This window comes from Symphodus melops (assembly GCF_947650265.1).
Source record: "Symphodus melops genome assembly, chromosome: 19".
NCBI classification, from domain to species: Eukaryota; Metazoa; Chordata; class Actinopteri; order Labriformes; family Labridae; genus Symphodus; species Symphodus melops.
In genome coordinates this window covers 20,393,841-20,411,993 of record NC_136709.1, presented here as the reverse complement: position 1 = coordinate 20,411,993, position 18,153 = coordinate 20,393,841, and the positions used below count along the sequence as shown (strand labels likewise).

General features: G+C 44.1%; 3 protein-coding genes across 10 annotated transcripts in view; 2 read left to right on the top strand and 1 right to left on the bottom strand.

The window, feature by feature from the left end:
- Positions 1–971: 971 nt before the first annotated feature.
- On the bottom strand, positions 972–11,194 carry bag5 (BCL2 associated athanogene 5). Of its 5 annotated transcripts, XM_079369798.1 has the most exons (4): positions 11,087–11,105; positions 10,701–10,771; positions 3,360–4,250; positions 972–2,763 (listed from the first exon to the last, which is right to left on the bottom strand). In XM_079369798.1, the coding sequence occupies exons 3-4, from the start codon at positions 4,214–4,216 to the stop codon at positions 2,223–2,225; spliced, it is 1,398 nt and encodes a 465-aa protein (XP_079225924.1). In that variant the 5' UTR covers positions 4,217–4,250; positions 10,701–10,771; positions 11,087–11,105; the 3' UTR covers positions 972–2,222. The 5 variants fall into 5 exon arrangements, with proteins under 5 accessions (XP_079225924.1, XP_079225922.1, XP_079225923.1 ...); XM_079369796.1 differs by lacking the exon at positions 10,701–10,771 and having other exon boundaries at positions 11,087–11,194; XM_079369797.1 differs by lacking the exon at positions 11,087–11,105 and having other exon boundaries at positions 10,670–10,761.
- Positions 10,720–14,614, top strand: coa8 (cytochrome c oxidase assembly factor 8). Its single transcript, XM_079369838.1, has 5 exons — positions 10,720–10,993; positions 12,031–12,228; positions 12,960–13,023; positions 13,327–13,417; positions 14,467–14,614. Exons 1-5 carry the CDS (start codon positions 10,856–10,858, stop codon positions 14,585–14,587), a joined length of 612 nt encoding a protein of 203 aa, XP_079225964.1. The 5' UTR covers positions 10,720–10,855; the 3' UTR covers positions 14,588–14,614.
- A 951-nt stretch (positions 14,615–15,565) lies between these two features.
- klc1a (kinesin light chain 1a) overlaps positions 15,566–18,153 on the top strand; it is a 37,237-nt gene continuing 34,649 nt past the window's right edge. For 3 of the 4 annotated variants that reach the window (XM_079369783.1, XM_079369785.1, XM_079369784.1), the window contains exon 1: positions 15,567–16,057. The gene's annotated coding sequence lies outside the window, so the exon portion shown is untranslated. Of the gene's footprint in view, positions 16,058–18,153 lie in introns of all 4 variants that reach the window. The other variant, XM_079369782.1, reaches the window with a different exon arrangement.

The following is an 18,153-nucleotide window of genomic DNA, read 5'->3' as shown; positions in this document are numbered from 1 at the left end:
CACACTGCAAAAAGAAAGGAGCTGATCGTTTCTTAAAGTGCTCTGCCAAAAAAAAATAAAAAATCCACCTTCTGACACAGACTGAGTGATATGATCAACGGCGGCACGCTTCAAAACAACTCCTGAAATGAGCTGAAAAATGTTTCCTCAGCGGCTGACTCCGAGGTCAGGCTCGAGCTCTGAAATGTAAAATCTTCCCGCAGAAATGATCCTCTTACAACTGAACGCATTCATTATCACAGGTCAGCAGAAAAACTGTGATGTAACCGAGTCGGCTAATTATTCAGTCTTTGAATTTGGGCTACTGTTGCCAAATTGCTTTTTGGAGCAAGAGCCCCATCAGCTCTGCTGTTTGCAGTGTGAAAGCACAACGTGACTCATCTTTATTGCCTGCAGCACAAAGAATTATCCTTCTGTGATGCTGCACTTTATTGACCAGAACGCCACCACCTTCAGTCCTCATCGGGGGGGGGCAGGGGGGTTAAATAGTGACATGATATTTTCTGACAAGTAGTGCAAATTCCTGGTGGCGCGGAGGCCAAGGTGCTCTCCTCGAACACATTCGGTGCTTTAGCATGAACACGTATGAAAAAGAAAAAGAGCTGCTTCGCTCCTTCTTCAGGCGCTGCACGACACAAACCGGCTTCAAAGGGAAGGGTGAAAATAAAGGCACAGAGATTTTGGACTCCTCTCCCAGTCCTTTCCCTCCCCTCCCTCCCTCCCACTGTCTCCAGCAGCTTCGAGAAGTTTCTAGAAGGCTCCGTCGGCCTTGATCACCGTCAAAACTCTCCACCGCACAGGACGCAACTGTGTCAATCCAGAGGATGTCGTCGCCGCCTCCCTTCCCTCTTCCTCTGCCTCCAGGGACTTCACACAGTCACACTTGGTAGAAAGCAGTAGGTGGGTAGAAACAAAAAGCAGCAGTAGCAAAAAAAAAAAAAAAAAAAAAAAAAGTCCTACTCTCCTCCGTCTCTGGTTTCAAACCGGATCCATTTATAGCCTTACGCGATCACACAAAAATCACAACAAACATTTGAAGCACGTTACAGACTAACAGCTACACAGGCAGCAGAGAGGGGAAGGTACTCAGATCGTTCAAACATCCTGCTCTCTCTCTCTCTCTCTCTCTCTCTCACAGCGGACGAGCTGCCTCACAAGATTAAACCTCAGCACAGATTTTAAGTTTCCTGCTAACTTTATGGATGCTGATGTGATGTCACGCTTTCCGACCGGCTGCTGGCGACAGCTGCAGGTTTTGCAGGGTTTTGAAGAGTTTTGCCGCAGCTGTGTGAACTGGAGCTCGACCAGAGACACGGACCGAACGCTGAGGGTGTAAACAAGGTCGAGTGACCTCACGCCAAGACTGCAAACTCCCACTGTTCTCCGTCTAATTACATCTGTTTAAACACAGATTACCTGCAGTCAACAGCAGCAGCCTCAGCTCAGCCTCACATACAGCTTCTGAGAGGCCCCAAAAACCTTCAGTTCATTTCAAATTTAAATTTTGCTCACCTGATCGAATAGAAATCAAACTTATTTTAATTTTAATTCAAGCAGCGGCGAATTAAAAGAAAAATAATCTGGATTTTTAAAATATTTTTAGGGCCAAAATCTGCACTGAATCATGGTCATCCTGGGCTCTTCTTAATTAGGTCACTGTATTCAACACATGCATCTGCTACTCTACCGTCAACCGGTTCAATCAGGCCAGACGGGGGGGGGGGGGAAGAGACTGTGAAGCGATCCATCGACCTCGGGGGGATTTGTCGATATCAAGTGCAGTCTGGAGAAAACAAACACTAAAACAGGCGTTATTTAGTGCTTTGGCAGCAGCAGGCTTCAACAACCACGCACACCAAACATGACGACAACTGACATCTCACACACACACACACACACACACACACACACACACACACACGGGGGATTTGAAAAGAAAATGTTTAAAAGAGCACCCAAAAAATAATTCCAACTGTGCTCCACGATAGGAGTTCTGTGTTGTCGACTTCTCTGCAGGATCGTCCACAACTACCACACCAGACTAAATAAAAGCGCTGCTGCAGTGCATTCTGGGGATTTGAGTCAATATTTACAACCCATGGAATGATAACGTGCCAGTTTTTTTTTTCCTTTTTTTGTTTGTTTTAATTTACAGACATTATCACCGACCACCTCTCCACTCCTGCAGCGAGGTCACAGTTTTTTGTTTTTTTCCTCGTGGATCAGTACTCCCACTCGTCCGTCTTCATGTCCAGGTAGTTCAGAATGTTCTGGGCAAACTTCACCGCCTGCTTCCTCGCCATCTTGGTGCTCTCGTCGCCCTGTGGGTCCACAGCGTCCAGCGCCAGCAGCTGCTTGGTCAGCAGCTCCTCCAGCATCATGTAGCTCTTGTCGGCCCGCTTCCCGTCGAAGCCCAGCACCTGTGCCTGGAGGTCCGAAAGGCTGCCCAGGACCAACCACACGGACCGGTGCGACGGATGTTCGCTGGGACCCGGCTGGCGGCAGACCAGAGCCTCACGGAGGTCCAGGAAGGTGATGATAGCTTGCACCTCGACGACAGCGCGGCGGCGAGCCTCTCTGATGCAGGGGTTCTTGGCCGTGTCCACCTGGTCCAGGTGAGTGAGGAGGCTCTGCAGCTCGGCTTTGGGTCTGAAGCTCAGATCTCCCATGTAGCAGTGCCGCAGGACGCCCTCTCGCAGGTGGGAGACGTGAGCTCTCACCGCCTCGATCTCCCGGATGGAGTTGTTCTGTGCCAAGTCGTACCTGAAGACACAAAAACATCAAACGTGCATCTTTACCAGCTTCATTATTTTAATTAAAACCTAACAAAGTAGATTCTGTGAAGCACTGATGGGAGCGTTTAAATCGTAATTATTGTGACCCCAAAAACCAGGCAGCACAAACGTGTGAATGGAGTGCCCCCTGGATCAGCGCTTGTTTCTGCTTGTACATAATGAAGTGTCGGGTAGGCGTGTTATTGCTATCCGTTTTTTCTCCGGTGAGTGTAATCTAATTCACTCCTGACAGTGAAGCATGAGTCACATTTTCAAAATTGAAATTCAACAACAAACTGCAGTCGACCACCCAGCCTGCAGAGAGATCCAAACATCCGCACTAAAGTTTGAAGGATCAGTATGTTGACCGAAATTGGAAGGAAATCTTTGAGCTTGATAATTGGGGAATCAGGTTTTTTTTTTAGCAACGTCAAGTGTAATTATTTAGTTGCATAAGACCATTAAATGTATTTTATTTTGAAATATTGGCATTGCAAAAGAAGACGACCTCACGGAGTAAAAGGATTGCTCGATCGATAAATGACTGATGAGTATAAATCCGTGGTTCGAGCCCTTCCTGCGTACCTGCGTGTGTCCTCTCCCTCTCCCTCCAGGTCCAGATGTTTCAGCAGCCCGTTAATCTCCTCCACCACCTGTTTCCTGTAATTTCTGATCGCAGCGTTCCCGGACACGTCCAAGGCGTCCAGCTCCACCTGCATCTCCGTCAGGATGCGGGACAGGTGGGCGCAGCTGTCCCTCCCACTCAGCCCCATCAGCAGCGCCACCAGTTGGCTGCGCGCCACGCTCACCTTCACCATCACCTGGTTGATGCGGCTCACGGACTCGTGGGTTTCCCCCGACAGCGGCAGGGAGAGGGTCTGCTGCTGCGTGCGGCCCTCCAGGACATCCTGCACGGCGCAGAGGCGTGTCAGCGCCCGGTAGCGGGCCTTGCGGAGCGGCACCCTCCCCTCGGTCTTGACCTGGGTGAGCCTCAGCACGAGCTCCTGCAGGGTGTCGACCAGATCGTCGCCTATCTCGGTCACCCCGCCTGAACGCTGAGGCGCCACCACCCGCTCGTCAATCAGCTGCCGCGCCTTGTTACTCAGCTCCTCGATGGCCAGACGTGACGGGTGTGTGGCGTTCTCCTCCAGGTAGCGGAGGAGGCCCTCCACCTCCTGCGCCGCTCTCTTCCTGGCCCCCTGCAGCTCTGGTTTGCCCTCCGTGTCCACTTGGTCCACGTCCAGCAGCAGCCGCGTCAGCTCGCGCTCCAAACGCTTGTAGTCGCGGTCGCTCTGCATGCCGCTGAACGTGCACACCTGCGGCCCGAGAGACTCCACCTCTTTCTGCACCTCGTAGAGCCGCATCATGGCAGGGTGCTGCGGGTGATACGGCTGCTGCTGCTGCTCCATCTGATGCTGCTGCTGCGGGACTCCATGGTCCATCCTCTTCCCTCCATCAAAGGGCTTCCCGAACAGGCTGCAAGAAAGGAAAAATCAGAACAATGAGCAACAATTCAGAGCGGGCGGGAACAGAGCCTCAGCAGAGCGAGCATTGTTGTCTACTGGCCAGAATGGGCGGATTACTCAAAAGTTTCTTTTCAGAAGCTCACTGGTTGAATCGGAGCTCCAACTCAAGTCTGGCTCTCTGCCCAATCAGCTGGCAATAAACTCTGCATCCTCTGGCACGCATTTAAATCTCCACAGACTCCAGAGGAATTTACAGCAGTACACTTTGATGTGCACGTTATTAACCCCTTTATTTACATGCTCTTTAACATGTTAATAAAGAGCCATGTGGATATACAGGAAGATTTCTTCGAGCATCTTTTTTGCATTTAAAAAAGGAGGGGGAAAAAAAGGGACCACACACACCCGATACGTTCCACGATATTACCGTTTGATATATAAAAACAATCGCTGTCATGTCGCACTGGAGACGTTTGCCCGAAGACTCGAAACTAAAAGAAATAGTAGAGGAAACTCGGCCGAGCACAAAGAGTCCTATCTCCAGTTTGCAGGCCCGTTGTGTTGTGCTTAACGTGTCAGAGAAGCAGCCCGGAGGCTGAGGAGTCATTAAACATGAAAATAATCCATCTGATGTGTGAGCGAGCGAGCGAGCCTGACGCTGCACTACTGCGCTGTCACTTCCTCACGAGCTGCCGCTTTCTGGCGCGTTACCAGCCTCCTCCTGCAGGAAACGTTTAAATGAGGTTATTCCAATTTTCCTTTTTATCATATTCGTCAAAGGACAACGAAAAGTCTGAACAAAACTGCATTTTTTAAAATGTATTTTTTAAATCTGTGACAAATCTGAAACAGCAACGTTTGAGACTGTGCTTTCTTTTTTTAGGTTTATTTTTTGGGGGATTTTTATGCCTCCACTAAAGAGACTAAAGAGACAGGAGGGTGGAGAACTGGAGAGAGAGATCGGGGAATGACATGACAGGAAAGGAACCACAAGTCGGATCTGAACACGAGCTGCAAAAAAAAAAAGAAAAGTGGTTGACATGAAGTGGTTCCATTTTAAATCCCCGGGCAGAGAGACACTGACCCGTTGCAAAGTTTGCCTGAAGTCTGAAAATGCGAGTTGTTCGTGCGTCACACGCAGAGGCATGAAGGCGAGCGGGAGACGTTCACTCGAGACCAGAAAAAAAAAAAAATCTACATTTGCAGCATTGAAAGATTTTATTTTTAGTTTATCAGTCCAAGCTCGACTTTCACAAAGTTTGAAATGTTCCAGTTTTTGTTGACGCCGTCAGGAAGGTAAACATCCCTCCTCCTTCATGTTTGCGTGTTATAATATCAGGAGCTCCTCTCAATATAACAGTAAAAACACTGAAAGTATCTGACCTTAGACATCATAAAGTGTGAGTCCGTATTCATACTCCAGATCAAATCGAGTGACGACCCAACGAAAGACGAGACAAGAATAATAAAAAAAAAGAGCTCACATTGCAAATTCATGAAAGCGTGGCGTCGCTACAATCGTGCCGAGGTTAACCTACATTTGGTCTCGACAAGACGAACACCCACATGACAACGCTGAGCGTTTCCATCCAGCTCCACGGCTGACATCTAGCTCTCTAATCCACATTAAAACGATCCTGCCTTCACACACACACACACCCTCTCTCTCTCACACACACACACCCACCCTCTCTCTCTCTCACACACACACAGCCTTAAATACTGTGGAGGGAGAGAAACGCAGCTGACCAACACCCAAAATAATCAACAGTTCAGAGCATGCATCCTCTCCCACAGGAAGTGAAGTCACAGGTTCCTTCCAAACACGCCTTCAGCTTTAATGTGGCGTTAGAGTCTGTTTAATAACTGTCTTCTCCACACACACGCACACACACGCACACACACACACACACACACAAGATTTCATTATCTCAAACACCCAAAGTTTTCTCTGAAGTTAAAAAGATGAAACCTTGTTGACTTGTTGGCTTTTCACAATTTTCTTATTTCATTCCATCATTGAAACTTTACTTGAAATAAATCTGTTAGCAGTTCAAAGTGTTTTCACATGGGAGAGGAAAAGGCCATTTCCTGTCTTGTTGTAGTTTTATTTTCCTCTTTGTAGTTCTGTTTGTTTTTTTGCTGTCTCTTGAAGTATCACTGCCTCGTTAATTCATTTCTATTTTTTATATAGTTTGTATCTTTGTTTGCATTTTGCATCATAATCAAGTGGAAATCTCCGTTTTCTCCCAGAGTTACAAAAACCTGCAGTTCTTTGAGTGTCCACTTGGGGCCTGAAGTTCAAATGAGACAATTTCGACCTGCAGAAATAAACGGAGGGAACTGAAATTCACAGAGCGAAGGAGCACTCATAAAATATTTTAATATATGACAATGTCTTCATGTATCTTGAGGTCCGTCTGTGTGGCCCTTCTACGAGGGTGAAAGCAAATTTCCTGCAAAGGACAATAAATCTGAATATAACCTTCAAGCTTTCATAGTGTGGTTTAGATTTGGGCCATCAAAAATTTACTTTGGCCGCCAATATTAAGTGACCTGGTTGCTCATGTAGCCAGAGCTAAAACGCATTATTCCTGACTTTGTAGTTTTTTTTGCATCTTCCTGTAGTTCTGTAATTTTGTCTTTGTAGTGATTCTGCGTCTGCTAAGAAGTCCTGTTTCCTCCTTCTGTACTCGTGTTTTGTAGTTTTCTCCTCATCACTTCGGGGGGGGGAAACTTTGTCGGCGTACAAAAACTCAGTGGAGCTGCACCTGAACTTCAGACTGGAGATGAAGGGAGGCTGTCGGAGTCGTGTTCAAAGCCTCCTGGATCGACACCGAACGCTGCAGAGCTCCGTACAGAGGCAGGTTCAATATTCTCACAGAGAAACTCTTCTGCTGTTTCTGATTTCGAGACCTTCTATGAAAGCTTCAGTGCGCCGAGCAGCTTTAATGTGAAGGGTGATAATGGAGGTGGTGGTCGATAATGTCGAAATAATTTGATCAGCCAAAAAAAGAATACATCCATCTTTTAAGTTTTACTGCACAATGAATTTCAGGTTCATGGTTGAGCATTCGCAGTAAAGCAAAAGTTCTCTCTCTCTCTCTCTCTCTCTCTCTCTGGTTAAAAATACGATCTATGTTCTTTTTTAAAAGCTCTCTCACTTTTTGATTATATCGGTCATTAAAAACAAACAAGGCTGCATCCTATTCAAACACGAGGAGTGGAAAAGTATCAAAGCACTGAACATGTTGACGACCTTTATGCAAACCGGCCGAGTCCGGAAAAGGAACAAACTGGGATAAATAAAAGAACAGAGAGAGAGGAAGGGGGAAACTGCTTGAGAGGAAATTCTTCCCATCAGTGCACAGACGCCCGGCCTTCATCTAAGTGAACCCTCCTCCTCCTCTATCTACAGGCTAAATCACAGGATTAAGATAGGGAGCGGATTGGAGGGTTTTTTTTGCACCAACATGGCTCAGCGAGGAGACGTGTCACATGACAGGCCGTCGTTATTAGCCAAGACACCTGAAAGCATGACGTTGTGATGGTTACGCTTGAATAGCCCACAATATGATGCTTTGTTATTCCCGGCATCAGTGACACTTATTAGAATAGAAAGCATTATGTATTAGCATCTCCCTACAGTAAAGTACTTTTATGTAAGAGGCTGAGGGGCCGGGCTTTTCCAGAGGAGTGGATGAACAGCATGAGCCAGAGCTCACAAATCTCAGTATTTATTAGGATAATCTGGGTAAAATCCACTCCAGCTTGGCGAACACCTCGTGCCTTAAATTTAGTCCAAGAGAGAGACGAGGAAAAGGAACGGGCTCTTTTTTTATCTTACAGTGCAGAAAAGAAAAGATTTGTCACCGTCTTCAGAATAAAAGCTGTTTGGATTCATCGACAGTGTGAATGGGACCGAAAATAAAATCCTGATAAGCACATTTATAGTGTAAACAAGACCGCCGCAGTCCAAAGCTCATCTGCAACAAGCTATTTCATCTGGTTTATATTTACAGTTACACTCAGCCACTTCTGTGCACGTCAGGAAAATGACAATTAATTAATTAATTTGCATTCACATTAAATTACAAACGACCGTTTTCTACTTTTACTCGTCACACGTGACAGAAAATGTCAGGAGATGCTACACTCATAACTAAACTTCCAATATGAACTAACTTTGATATGTTCAAATATAATCATACAATATTATGTCTTGTGGTGTTACATACAATGCAATACAATACGATTTGTGGTAGGATAGGATACAATGCCATACGATTAAATTGCCCCTCAAAGACAAATAGTTTTTTTTAATTGAAGCTGTCATGATGCGTTTGATGTCTTGTGTAAAAGCACTTTAAATTGCCTTGTTAAAATGTGCTAAATAAACTTGATGGGGGGAAATGTGTCTTTCTGCAAACATTCAGCTGCCTCGTCAGTAGAATGACTAAATAATAACAATAGAAACACATGTAAGAAGACAGAAGCAGATGCAAACAAAAACACCAACATATATTGCACATTACCTATGTTGCATAAAGATCTGCATAAAACATAAATAAAAATAAGAGATAAAAAAAGAAAATACAGCCGAGTAGGTGAATAATAAGATGCACCTTCTGTTTTATATCCTCTACTGCATTAGACTGTTATTGGATAAAATCAGATATTCAAAGACGTCACTTTGGACTCTATGAGCTTTTTTTTTTTTTTTTACAGTCTATCAACTGAAGATTAATTGATTAGTCGATCTGATTTTCTGCAGGTTGAAAATGATCATTAGTTGCAGCCCTCTCATGAGTCACAGAGCATGCAGGCGAACAGAGTATGAGGTAGCATGCAACCAGCATCCTCCTTTGCTTTTAATCCCCCCCACCCCCCCAAAAAAAAACATCTAGCACCTTCCCCAGCTTCCAGGCTGCATGCACCGGTCCTCCTGCACGAGCTTGGCGCATTATGTCACATCTTTGACCGGCTGCTAACGGGAGGCTACATTACTCCTCCTTTTTTTTTTTGGTTTTATGCACATCACCACACCTTTCAGATCTCACTGAAACACCTTGAAGCATCTCCACGAGCTGTCAGCTCCCTCCCTCACTCGCGCGCGCGCACACACACAGACAGACACGCGCACGAACACCACCAACCAAGCAGTATTTCTCACCTTTTCAAAACTCCGAACACATTCGCGCACATTTTTCCGGATGTTTTTTTTCCATCAGCCAAAGCAGGGGCTGGTAGGAGCAGTATCATCCGATAAAGATAATCCCTAAATGACAAGAGGAGGAGGAGGATGCTCCGGTCAGCTTCAGCGCCCGACGACTGACTGACTGAGTGACTGCGGTCGGGCTGCTGCTGTCGCCCCTCCCACAGACCATCCGAGGGGGCTTCCTCCAAACGGGTATCACTTCAAAACAACTAAACCCACTAAATATATTAAACACTCATGCCTTACACTGATCTAAACACTCTGTAGGACCCTCTCTCCTCTCTGTACGGTGGCTCCATTGTCTGTAGCTCCCGATGATCACCTGACTCTGCCCCACCTTGTGCAGAATAACTCCGGTGTGTGTGTGTGTTGTGTGTGTTTGTTTTGTTTTTTCAGTCTTTACACGTCTAACACACCTGTGTCGCGTCAGTACCTGTCACTCACCTGCATAGCCAGCGTACAGCCATCAGAACAGTCGTGGGGGAAAAGCTCGCACCTCCCTCTTGTTAAAGCTAAACATTAGCCTTCTGAGCTAACCTTCTAGTGAAGTTACTTTCCGGGCGCGTGCGTTTATGAACTAGCGCGGAGTTTCTTTTTCTCATTTTGGTAGGAAATTAAAAATATATTTATTTTTTTCTAGATTCGTCAAACAACATACTTGAAACCATGGCGAAACCATGAGGACGTAATAAATTCTGTCAAGAGTTATTTTGGTGTTAATCGACATAACTGTTTTTTAACGCAGTGTAAGTTTTGGTTTGCCAACATTAGGTACGCTCGATTTAAATGTCTCGCATTGCCGTTTAACGTGTAGTGGCGAGGGCGTGGAGACTTAAAAAATAAAATGCTTCTCTCTCATGCATTTATGACTTTAATAATTAAAAATAAATGTAAACTTTGATTTAATAATTAGTGTCTAGTTAAATTATGTGTTTAAATTATGTTTATAAAGTTGCACTACATAATATTTTATGAAGTGGTGATATGGTACTTTAAGGTGCTTTTCGGTTATAAATTTACTATTACCTATCTCTCTTCTATAAATAAAACATTTAAAGTGCTGTATCAGTGTTTCTGGAGTTATATTGTTTACCTTGAAACTTTGTTTCATTTATTTTCTACATGTTTTGTTTTGCACTCTCACGTCTTCCATTCAGCTATCTGCACCGCCCGCCCGCCTGTCCACCACGGCGTCCAGAGCTGACGCCTACCTGACTGTGCCGGTAAGTAAATGAGGCCCACCGTTTCACTGTCGGATCTACGTCACAGAGCGGATGTTCGTGCTCCTCGAAGGACACCTACAACAACTCCCCCTGAAATGTAGTGTAGGATTACATTCACAGCAGGATTCTTCTGTGTGCTGTTTGGTGATTAAAGTTTAGTTTCGGTTGATTTAAATGGCGTCCACAGCAGCGGGATGTTTCTCACGGAGGATTTTGAACCTCCACGCTCCTCTGCGCGCGCACCGCTTATCAGCTGCAAACACACAGCGGTGCAGCTCCACACAGGAAACCCAACAGGACAAAAAACCAAAGGTAGGTTCCCAAAAGAATCATCACAAACGCACTCTAACCTCTGCAGAAGATAAACAAACATGAATGTTTCACTGACCAGCTGTGTCGTCTTACCTTGATGCTCAGACAGACTGTGCTCAGCCTGTTGACCTGCATGAACTTGTGTTGCCAGGAGACAGTTGCTAATGTCGTTAATATGCTTTCGTTCTACTAGAAAGTACACGCAGGGGGGCGTGTCCACAGGTAACATGACCCCGCCTTAAAATCTGATTGGCCACTAAATGTACCACTCCAAAAATTCTAAACTCTTACTGGCAATTTGCCATGTTGGAGGTGGGACTGTTTAAAGAACCCCACTGTGACGTCACAAGGAGAGCAACTTTGAAACGGAGCATTTTTCTCTATGTTGTGAGACTTAGAGATTTAAGATGATCACTCGCATGCTCCTGATCCACAGAGGCTTACATTTCTAGCTCCGTCCTCCAGATAGTTTAGGAGGAGGAGAGACAAAAACGTCTTCAAGATCTTCAACCCGTCCATATGCCTTTGGATCAAGCTCTGAATAAATAAACTACTTTTATATAGTCATAAATTACAATTCTAAGTGAAGTAATACCACGATGCAAAATTCTTTATCTACGTTATTGTCCTACCACAGCACTTCTATAAGCAGACACATTTCATAAAACCAAAAGTACAATAACATTTTTTACATAATTTATAAATTAAATCTCATTTGCAGAAATATGTTTTACTTTTTGATTAATGTTTATCATTTAGAATGGTTTCCCCTTTTTTATTTTTGGGAAATGGTTAAAAAAAAGAAAAGAATAAAATCACTCCTGAAGGGTTCAGCTGACTTTTTATCTGCAGTTATTTTCACCTGTCTTTTGGTCTCTGAGTCCTGATTGGTTTGCTCGTCTCATGAGGCCGTCTGGTTCGAATTGATAAGCAGGGGGCTGAAGGTGCAGCTGCTTATACAAACCATGTGCCTTCCCCATGTGTCTGATTACTCAGTGTAAGTAAACTGAATTTAGCCATTTGCTTCTCTTCACTAGAGATCACCCTTCAGGCCAGCAGCGAGCGCCACACATGACTGGATCGGTCCGCCGAACCCTCTTTCAAATCTGCGGCCAATCGTTTACCACGTCCCCGAAAACGAAACCGAGCTGGAGAAACATCTGCGACACCTGAGGCAGGAGACAGAGGACTGGAACCATGAGTTCTGGACCAAACAGAACATCAACTTCAGCAAGGTTTAAACTCTTGTTTTGTTCTTAATAAAAAAAGATAACGTCTTCTGTCACTGTATATATTACACTTAACTCCAGGAATCGTTCAGTCGCGATACACATACAGGCATACATCCATATGTAACCACACAGATGTATCTGCGTCCGTTCTTTGAGTGACCAGCTATTGTTTCAGCAGTTTCATTAAGAAAAACATAGTTTTCCGTGGACATGTTCAGGCAGCAGTATGACGCAGTTACTGCCGTTAAACCAGCTGAACTGGAGCAACGCTTCTGAATCAGCAAACGTCCTCCACCTTGAGTCCCTGCAGCTGACATCTGACCTCCGACCTCCCAGCACAGGCAGCGTGTCCAAAAAAGAAACGATGCCACATCTTAACTGTCTTCATCAAAAAACGATCTCTCAAAGAATGTCATAAGCATGTGTATGGTTCTTATTCTTACCAGCAGGGGGCGCCATTGCACTATAAAACCTCCTAAGGAGAAAGAAATAACCTTCAATGCATTTCTCTATGTTTTGATTATAATTTGAATTTAATCTGCCACTTCATTATATAGACCACTCAGTTTAGCCTTCATACACAACGTGTACATTTTCTGATTCCCTTCTTGCTCAGCGACTTGTGACATTACTCTGTTTTTCTGTGATGTTTGGCTTTTGCTACTGTTTCCTTTTTTAATGCATGTTTTAAATTCTATAGTAAGGAAAATAAACATCTTCATGCTTTCCTGCAGAAAAAAGAAGCTTTCATCATTTCACAGCTGAATGCAAAAGGCCTGACAGCACTCGATGAGACAGGTGAGGAGATGCTGAATTATAAGCTGTGTGTGTCTTATTCACATGCTGAGACTCTTGTGCACACCAGACACCCTCCTGTGAGCAGGCTTTTATGTCAAGAATGGGAGATTAAAAATCCTGCATGCTGTTTTTTAGTCCTTCACATCGTGTCAGAAATGAAGACTGCTCAGCCTGACAGACTCGGACAAATCTGATAATCCAAAACCAAATCGTCTGTTACATCTGGAGATATGAGAAGGAAATGTAATATCATTGTGTGTGCTGTGTTCTCTCTCTCTCTCTCTCTCTCTCTCCCCCCTTCAGGACGACGGAGGACCCTGAGCAGTGAAGAAATGGCGGAGTTCTACAAAAGCTTCCTCGACACAAACAGAACACGACATGCAAATTATAACAAGTGAGTTGTTTGGCAGCTGGACGTGTCCCACGTTGGGTTGGTGGGTACGCACGCGTCCCTCCACTGGAGCTGTGGGCTTTAAACCTCACTGCTCTGCATACTGTACTTCATGCAGAGAGGAAAAACAAGCATTGCAGGGGCTTTTTAGAAGCTTCTCTATGAATTAGCATTGCAAAGTGGCTGACTGTTTTCTAGGTTAGTGAATCCTCCAGAAGTGCTCTGCCCACGCACGTCACCTCCACCACTGCTTTTCTTTTTCTGTGAGTGGGATTTCAACTCTTACTTTAGATTGCACCAGTGTGCTTGTTGTTCCAGCTATTGTCTCAGGTAAATCTAAGTGTTCAGTATTCGAAGCATTTCCCTCATTTCTTCCCCCCATCGTTTTACAAATGAGCTTCTAGCACAGCGAGCTCTTACATGGTGTTGTTCTCTTCTTATCTACATTTAGCCTCGTTGCAGTTTTGTTAATTTACAAGGTTAGCAGCCACTGCAGCATCATACATGCATCAAATACCTAAAGATGCTTTTTAAAGAAAATGAAATACAAAATCATCTGTATTCGTATATTTTACATCATGTGTACAAAGCAAAGGTATGAGAACAAGAGTGTGTGATTATAAACGCCTGAAGAATGGGAAATGATTTGTTCATAGCATTTCTCTAAACCAGACCTCACATGGCATTACAAAAAAGGGACTCGTTGACTAATAAAGAAATGTAAAAGAACAATAACCAGAGCTTAAATAATATCGCCAAATTGAATTAGATTGTGAATTGGAAGATGCAGACGGCGACGTTTAGAGATCAAGGACGAAGTCACCTGAGACCTTTCAGGTCAAAGGCTTTGCTGCAGCATACTGGACTACTTATAAATGATTCAGGGATGTCCTGCTAAGACAGGTGAAGAGGGCGTTACATAAGCTTCGAGAGGGAGAATTACAGGCGTAAAAAGTACCGACTATATTGAGCTGAGCGTTTTCTTTATTATATTATCTCTGTTGTTGTCATGTCATTTGATGTAAATGTTTTTTTTTTCCTTTCTTTTCCAGAGAGTGGTACAGGCGTAACTTTGCCATCACGTTGCTCATGGCTCGAGTTTCCCTAAGCAACATGTGGAGGACTGTTTCTAATCGACACAAAAGCAAGAAAAACAGCACGCCTGCCACCTGATTGAATAAAATATCCACCACTCCCTCAGTCTTTGTTTCCAGTGTGTTGATGTGTGCTTATATTATTCAGATGTTGCAATCACATTCAGTGGTTGTTTTTGCTTGTTTGTTGATTCTATCAAATCACATATTATACTGCCCATAAGACAAAAAGAAGAGCTTTTGATTTGATCTCCCGAATAAATAAATGTATTGGTTAATAACTTTATCTTTATCTAAAAATAAAAAAAGCCAAAATTGACAGTGTCGGAAAAGAAGGAGGTAGAATTAAATGTTTGTCTCCCCATTTCTCATTTTTCTTCTATTAATTCAAATATTATTCCAACAAAGTCTTATTTATTTATAACTAATATACAAACAAGTATGAACATACTTTCTGTGTAGAAATATTTCACTTCCAGCTTCATAATAGATTTTTTTTGGGGCACTTTTTCCCCTCATAAAATGCATCCCCTCCCCTGGTATCTCCACCCTTGGACTCCACATCCAGCCTAAGGCAGAACTTTTGCACAGGTCAGCTAGTTTTATTGTTTCTACAGAGGAGTGATGCCTACTGTGAAAACTCAGGGGGGGGTCTCATTGCATTTAAAGAGACATGCACACCAAAACAGAGCGTTCTGAGAGAGCTGGTTTCTACAGGGTCACAAACCTCCCCTGGTGCTTGGCTCATGTCATCGTTGGACCAACACTCAGTACAGAGGTTTTATTTAGACCACAGGGGGACTGTTTGAAAAGGTAAAAAAAAGGGGTATAATATGTCTCCTTTAATGATTGTACCTACACACTTAATGAAGGATTTTTACTTGTGTTTTAACTTTGATTTGGTTGTGTTGTTACTTTAACTCAAGCACGTCTTCTTCCTTCACCTCTGTCATTGAGTAAATCTGGTTGCTCAATTTGCACCACAGCTTCCCCTTTAATCCGGGCGGGGATGACGTCATTACCGAGGAAGAGAGAGAGTGAGCGAGCGAGAGAGAGAGAGAGAGAGAGAGGTGGGGGGGGGGGGTCACCGGGTAACGCCATTTTCACGCACCGCGCAGTCAGGCAGCGAACCAGCGAGCTGTCATCTTCAACTTTTTCATTCACACCCATGAAGCCGCTATCGAGTTAGTTTCCCGGACTCGTTCCTGCCATGGAACCGAAGGAGAGCTGTCTTTTCCCCGCACGCGCTCTCAAACTGAACTCGGTTGTTTCTGACGGTTGGTGCTGCTCATAGCAATGTAGCTTAGCTGCTCATCATTAACGGAGAGAAGCCAGTCGGCAAATCATAACGCAAGCCGGGGAGACAGTTTTGGAAATCGGTGTTTTTACTTTTTAATTTTTACCACCCCACGTATCGTCATACCTTGTCAGGAAAAAAAGGGGAAAAAACCCACCATTCACTTTTAAAAGTCTCAATTTATAGAGCGAAGAGGCGAGAAAAAACAGCGATATCGTCCTGCTACCTTGGCAACGGATGTTCTATAGAACGGTAAGAATGACTCCGTCTATTTCCTGGAGCTGTCTTATTAGCTAATTATTAAAAAAAACAAACGTTTTTCTCAATTGTCATCCAGTCAAACCGTAATAACTCGAATTAATAGTGTTGTGTAGTTTGGAAACCAGTGTTTCAAATCGGTTTCTCATTTGAATAGTGCTGCGTGTTTATGTTAGGTCTGCAGGAATTAGACGCCACCCAAGCACATTAAACTGTCATTGAGAGTGCTAGCTGGTCGTTAGCACTCTCTCAGTGACACACAGGGAAGTGTTGGATAACTGGTTCTTCAGGTTAATCCATTTGCAAGCGACACAGCCCAGATAAAGCAGCCAGAACACGGCTGCACACACGTATGTCAGCCGGTGATAAAGATTCACTTGTTTTGCCGCTGCAGCACCCCTAAAAAAACCCTCCTGATGTTTGAATCTGTCATGTGATAGTTAGCTGTGTGTCTGATGACCATTCATTGATATTCAGAGCAGGATCAGGAGCTGTGGAAGAAAGCTCGCCTGTGTTGAGGCGTCGGCTTCAGAGACACAGTGGATCTCAGTGTGAACACGCACAGCTGGGATCTGCAAACCACAAAAAAAAAAAGAAAAAAGACTGAGAAGTGTGGATGAATATCTGAGATTCCTTTAAGTCTCTACCGAATGATAACAGTCTTAGAAATACACACATGCAAGCAAGCACTGCTCCTGAAATGTTTTGCTGCCTGCAGTCTTTTATTTTATTTTTTTTATGTTTAATGCATCCAAAGGAAGACTCATGGCAACCTGCAGGTTTACACCCCTCTGCCCCCCCCCCTCTGGGACAGCTTGTTGTTGGCTCAGCTCCCAAAGGATCTCTGCTTGACTGTGAGGAAATGATAACTACCTGTTATTGCAGCAGATCTCGTTGTAATTCTGCTTGCATAAATATAAATATTGCACTGAAAGCAGCGCCCAACGGCAGTATAAAGCTTTTTAAACTTGCCACTCCCTTTTGTAGTTTCATGCAGAGAAGTACTTTTGGATGCACATTTGAGCTTCTCTCCAACTCTTACTTCATTTATGATGCTCGACAAATATGAATTATACAGATTTGCGTTGACTGGTATCCTATAATAATGTACTGCTTGCTCATATTTATTTAGCTTTCAAAGAAACACAAAGCAAATCTTAAGTGCCTAGAGTTCTGCTGGATTGTTATTTGTACTGGTGGCTGTTCACTTTTTAAAAAAAATTTTTTGGTAAGGCAACACAAACAATAACAAAGCAGTCACATGAAGCACGCTGCCATGACATTCTTAGATTAGAGGCCAGTGAATGCAGCACCTACAAGTTGCAATCAGAGAATTTGGAGGTGGATGATAATGACAGCGAGGGGAAAGACATGTTTAGGTTCAGAAGTGTTTGCTCATTTTGTATTAAAGCGTGTGTGTGGATGCTCAGTCAGAGCCCAGAACTGTGTGTGTGTGTGTGACCTTTGTCAAGGTAAACTTTAAACCAAGTCAGTCAGCTCAAGGTCAAAATGGAAACAAATGTCGATCTATCATGATGAAACTGTCGCATTGACTTCTGATTTGATTGCTCAGACAAGGTTGCGATGCTAAAAGTCCGACCTGTATCTGTCTCAGGACCATGTTGTGTCCCAAAACATACATGAAAGGATGGGCTTCATGATCCCCACGCTGTTCTTAAAACCCACAAGAACTCTGGTGGGATTGTGAAATGTACTTCTATGCAGAATGATTTGCAGAAATACGGTTTTTCCTAATAAGGGAATCACGAGAGATTTACACAAACTCTGAGTTATTTTTTGCAACGCGGTCATAAATCCTAAAATGAATCTGTGGAGAGTTTGTAACAAGTTCTGCATCAAAGTCTGAACCTGTGAAAGAAACGCATCCATTACAGCCTCTTGATAGCTTTCATCCTTCAGGGCGCTGCAGCAGAGAGTGATGCTGACTGCTGTCTCTGTAGATCACTACGTCTTAAAGTACTTCAGTGATTCAAATGATACTTCTCATTTTCTTGCCCAGGGCTCGCTCGTAGCTATGAAAAACTCAGTCGTGCTCCTCACATGTGAGCGAAGGAGCTGCTGACTCTTTT

What these genes read in the sequence shown, in the direction of transcription:
- coa8 (XM_079369838.1), top strand. Translation starts at nt 10,856, where the DNA reads ATGGCGTCCACAGCAGCGGGATGTTTCTCACGGAGGATTTTGAACCTC. An exon ending in AGAACATCAACTTCAGCAAG is followed by an intron (nt 12,229 to 12,959) that starts GTTTAAACTCTT and finishes GCTTTCCTGCAG; the next exon opens with AAAAAAGAAGCTTTCATCAT. An exon ending in GACAGCACTCGATGAGACAG is followed by an intron (nt 13,024 to 13,326) that starts GTGAGGAGATGC and finishes TCCCCCCTTCAG; the next exon opens with GACGACGGAGGACCCTGAGC.
- bag5 (XM_079369794.1), bottom strand. Translation starts at nt 9,502, where the DNA reads ATGATACTGCTCCTACCAGCCCCTGCTTTGGCTGATGGAAAAAAAACA. An exon ending in GTGTTCGGAGTTTTGAAAAG is followed by an intron (nt 4,251 to 9,413) that starts GTGAGAAATACT and finishes CCTTTCTTGCAG; the next exon opens with CCTGTTCGGGAAGCCCTTTG. An exon ending in GAGGGAGAGGACACACGCAG is followed by an intron (nt 2,764 to 3,359) that starts GTACGCAGGAAG and finishes TTGTGTCTTCAG; the next exon opens with GTACGACTTGGCACAGAACA.